General features: G+C 38.4%; 1 protein-coding gene across 1 annotated transcript; it reads left to right on the plus strand.

The window, feature by feature from the left end:
• The first annotated feature begins 2480 nt into the window (after nucleotides 1–2480).
• LOC112589345 (uncharacterized) lies at nucleotides 2481–3576 on the plus strand. The gene is made up of 3 exons (XM_025302248.1): nucleotides 2481–3116; nucleotides 3211–3398; nucleotides 3469–3576. The coding sequence occupies exons 1-3, from the start codon at nucleotides 3015–3017 to the stop codon at nucleotides 3479–3481; spliced, it is 303 nt and encodes a 100-aa protein (XP_025158033.1). The 5' UTR covers nucleotides 2481–3014; the 3' UTR covers nucleotides 3482–3576.
• Nucleotides 3577–4203: the final 627 nt, after the last annotated feature.

Raw genomic sequence — 4203 nt, forward strand, 5'->3', positions numbered from 1 at the left:
TTGGAGTTTGGAACAAGATGGTTATTCATTCAATAATGTGGTAGGCTAAATGTGCTGGATATATATATATATGTATTTGTAGATTATATAAAAGTAACGGTCATACATAATATTCCTGAATAGAGATAGGTATATACGTGTGAAAGATATATGTCGGTTGAATAATAGCTTCCAATTCTAATGGTTAGATCTATTGCTCAAAAAGGGTGATACATTAGCAATGTAATAAGCCTTGTCCGCTTCGTTTTCTTGGTCAGAAAGGGTAATAGCTTCTATATCTGATTGTTCTCCAAAGGAACGAGGTCTAATATTTGTGGTGTTTTGGGTGTGCGCGTATGAGTAGTATGTTGACAAAGTGAGGCTAGCTTGGCTGGTTGTGTCCGTAAATGAAACCTGCCCTAATTCTGAGGACGAAATATCGCCCGTTGTACTTTGGTTACATAAGGTCGTCACATCCGAGATAGACCTATCGTATACATGTTTGAATGATTCTTTTAATTGTTCGTTTTCTATTTCCTTCGTTGAGCTTGCTGCTTCTGTCGCGTGATCTGATTTTAGTTGTTTGTTTTGTTCCTCTATCCACGCTCTAGTACGAGCTATTTTAACTAAGTTTCGCCTACGTACGGCGACTCCACTACGCTTTGGCATCTATTGGAGGGTTTGTTATCTTATTTCGAATATATTACTATAGAGGGTGATCCAGGTGCATTAATTTACTCACTGTTGGAGGATTGGATACAGGTGCAGTTATCCGCGTTGGAACAGTATCAGGTTGTTGGAGCTCTACCCCTTTGGAGCTACCAGGAAAGTCTGTGGAGAGAATGGAGCTCAATTATTAGAGCTGCCAGAAGGATTCTTAAAATTTAAATTCGTTCTAGAGCATCAACATGCGGGCAAAGCGGCCTGACATAGGAGCTCAACGACGCATGGAGCTGCCTGATTATGGCTCGACAATGCATGGTGCTACCAGATCCGATTTGTATGGAATGCAAAGGGAATGTTATCCTGAAGGGAGTTTCTGATAGATAAGTTGCGAGGAAACCGGGAGCTCGACAACGCTGGGAGCTGCCTGGTTAACAAGGATATTTTAGAGCAAATTAATGAAAATGGGTCCCTACTGCGTTACATGGCGTGTGCAATTAGGCAGAGTATATAAAAGCGTGATATATATATATTCAATAAATTATTTATGCTTTAAAAGGTTCCACCTTTCAGAGGTCAGCCAAACTAACCAATGACCTTTGTAATTGTCTGTTGTGTCAGCCCCTTGTACAAGGGAACGAGAAAATATTTTAAATCTATGATGCGTATAGAATAACTTACTTTTAACAATGTGGCGCCCAAAGGGGCGGTTAGTGAGAATAAGTGAAGGACCTTTAAATGGCGCGAGACTGTCTGTCAGCTTGGGACCTCCAGGAGCGACCGACTGGTTCGGCTATCGGGGACTGACTGACTCTCTGACTTCTCTATTCTCAACTCGTCAGGTCGGGGATATAGGTGTGGAGGGGAAAAGGCTCTGGTAGGGATATCCGCTTATGGGAGGATAGTAGAAAGAGAGAGAGAGAGAGAGAGAGAGAGAGAGAGTCGCTCGGAGATGATTTCATGCATGAGTTATCATGAATACTTCCGTTGTTATCTTTGTCCTTCACGTATTCTTTTACATATATTTTTACGCTGCGCATTCTTATAAATATCGATTAAGTGTTCTTGGAATGGTAGGTTAAATAACATTTTATGACGCTTATCTATTGAAGCTCCGCACGAACTTTTGCACACAATCAGTACATTTTGCTCCTTTTCTCGGTGTTCTATTCGTTTTTTCGGGAAAGTAAGTGTAATACTATTAGTTTTATTGCCGTTGCGCGTCACATGGCGTCGAGATAATCCATAGTTAATAATGTAAATTTTAGGGGAACGAAAAAATGTTTGGTGATTTTGTTAGCAAGAGGGATCATTGGTATCTCGAGGTGTTGTTACTTCAAAGACGAATACAGTGATGTGCATTATGTTGGGTTTCTGGCTTGTAATAAATTTATTATATTTTTTGCAATTAATTATTATTAGCTGTTGATGTACTTCTTTTATGTGTTTTCTATCCGTTGTGTGAAACAGAATATTATGCGGGTAGCGTGATTTTTCGCGCTCTATTGGTTAAGCTATTATTCATTTGTTAATTAGTGTATGTGTAATTTCGAACTGTTGATGAAATGTTAGAGGATTTTGTGTTCTGGAAAAGTTGTTTTATAATATTAAAGGAATTTTGTGGGCTTATTATAATGAGCATCTGTTATTTGTCATATTTGTTATAAACAATAACCTCAAATTTTAAATAATAACTAAAACGTTATTTCTCTTTATTTGTGACTACACTCCGATATCTTTATGGTAAGGTGGATCCGCGGTGATTTGATTGTTATTTGTCTGATTGTTTAAATTAACAAATTAAAATATTGCAGCTACCTAATTTTCGAGTTCGGGGGTACCATATTAAGAGTGTCCGCTGTAATTTTATCGATAGTGAAAATTCAAAATTTGTTTGCAAAATTATTTTGTTTATTTATAATTTCGTCATTTTCATGCTCCAGGGGTGATATCAATATTGTTCCTGAGGTTTTTAAGACCAAAGAAAAATAATTTCCTTATTTTGCACTGATTTTGGAATTTTAATTTTCAGTGATATTTTTATATAATATGGAGCGTTAGAGGTGTGTGATTTGTTAATATCGTTGTTTTTATTGCGTACCTTTACTTGGGTATTACTTTATTGAAATTTTGTCCAATTCTGAATCCTATTTTATATAGGGATATGCTTGATAGGGGAGTGGTGATTCTAGGTTTATGCTACGTTCATGTCTGTTATCCAATCCTAGGTGCTAGTTCCATGCGGGGATATTTGCTCGGCGTTAGTGCATATAGGTGGTAGTAGTTGTCTGAGGGAGGGTGTTTAGCTATTTCGAGGTTGGTTACTTGTCGGTTCCCATTTTATGTGCTCATAAGTCAGCTGTCAGTTGCGAATGATCAGTCGTGTATGTAAGAAAGAAAGAGGAGAAAATATGTATCCCTTCCGTCAACGTTTTCCTCGGCGAAGGTACTTCCGACCGGTGCCGGCGATAATAGTAAGTATATGTCAGGGTGTTGCATGCATGGATGTAAGCTCAATTGGATGCACATTAAGATATTTGGTTATACTACTAAGGTATGTTACTACAGTGCTTCTGCAATGGGGATGTGACCTTGAAGACAAATATTCAGATTCCCGGTCTGCTGTCTATCCGCGAAATGACGGAGGTGCGTTGGAAAAGGAGATGGAGGAGGAGAGAGGCAGCCGACTTTTGGCTATATGGTGGTTTGGATATGAGCCCTGACCCTGATGCCTACGGTCTTAAAAATTTGTTCGGGTAAATAAAACTTATCCCGATAAGAAAAATAAGAAACATTTTTAATTGGTAATTATTTTGTTCGTTACAGGGAGCGAGCATAATGCCAAGATCGACACGTATAGGTGTTATGCGTTAATATTGTAATGCCTGTACAAGGATTTTTATACAGTATAATTATTTTCAATTAAATTTGCGTTACTACTTGTTATACTCCCTCCCTTCTTTCTCCCTTTTCTAAAATTTTTCCTATTTTCTCTAGGGTTATTAGATAGTTTTTGAAAGCAAAGTATTAGTAAGAAAGAGGTGAGTAAAAGGTGTTAGTTATTTACGGTGAGGAGATATGAATAACGATCTCTGCTTGGATTAGTCATGGTATAGGAATGCACGGTTTATCTTATCGAGGAGATAGCGAGAAAGGTGGTGGAGTAGTCCATGGCTTGCGTTACACGGTGGAGGTTGATTTTGTCTATTCGTTTAAGTTTTTAGTAGCAGGAATTTGTCAATTACTGTTACTGATGACTTATCTTAATGGGGAATTAATTATTAGTGTATATATATCTATTGTGTGGGTGATCATGTGAAAAAGCGATTGAAGTATTAGTAATAACATCAAGAACAAGGTAACTATGGTGGTTATGTCGGTCTGGAGGTTATTGCTCGGGGATTCTTTGTGCGCAAACAATAATCTTTTAAATTAATATTTTTCAGCAACAACTTTGATCGAGTCGGTAAGGAGGAGCGCGAGTGGGTACGCTCGGGGGCCGCGAGACGACGGTGGCGCGACATGCCTTAAGGCTACCGCGGTGTACTGCTTTAGGGACTA

The sequence above is a fragment of the Harpegnathos saltator genome, unplaced genomic scaffold, assembly GCF_003227715.2.
Source record: "Harpegnathos saltator strain DR-91 unplaced genomic scaffold, Hsal_v8.6 scaffold479, whole genome shotgun sequence".
NCBI lineage: Eukaryota > Metazoa > Arthropoda > Insecta > Hymenoptera > Formicidae > Harpegnathos > Harpegnathos saltator.

Bases quoted from the DNA above. Each gene is read 5' to 3' on its own strand.
- LOC112589345 (XM_025302248.1), top strand. From the start codon at position 3,015: ATGATCAGTCGTGTATGTAAGAAAGAAAGAGGAGAAAATATGTATCCC. The intron at 3,117-3,210 runs GTAAGTATATGT...ATGTTACTACAG, and splicing joins GACCGGTGCCGGCGATAATA to TGCTTCTGCAATGGGGATGT.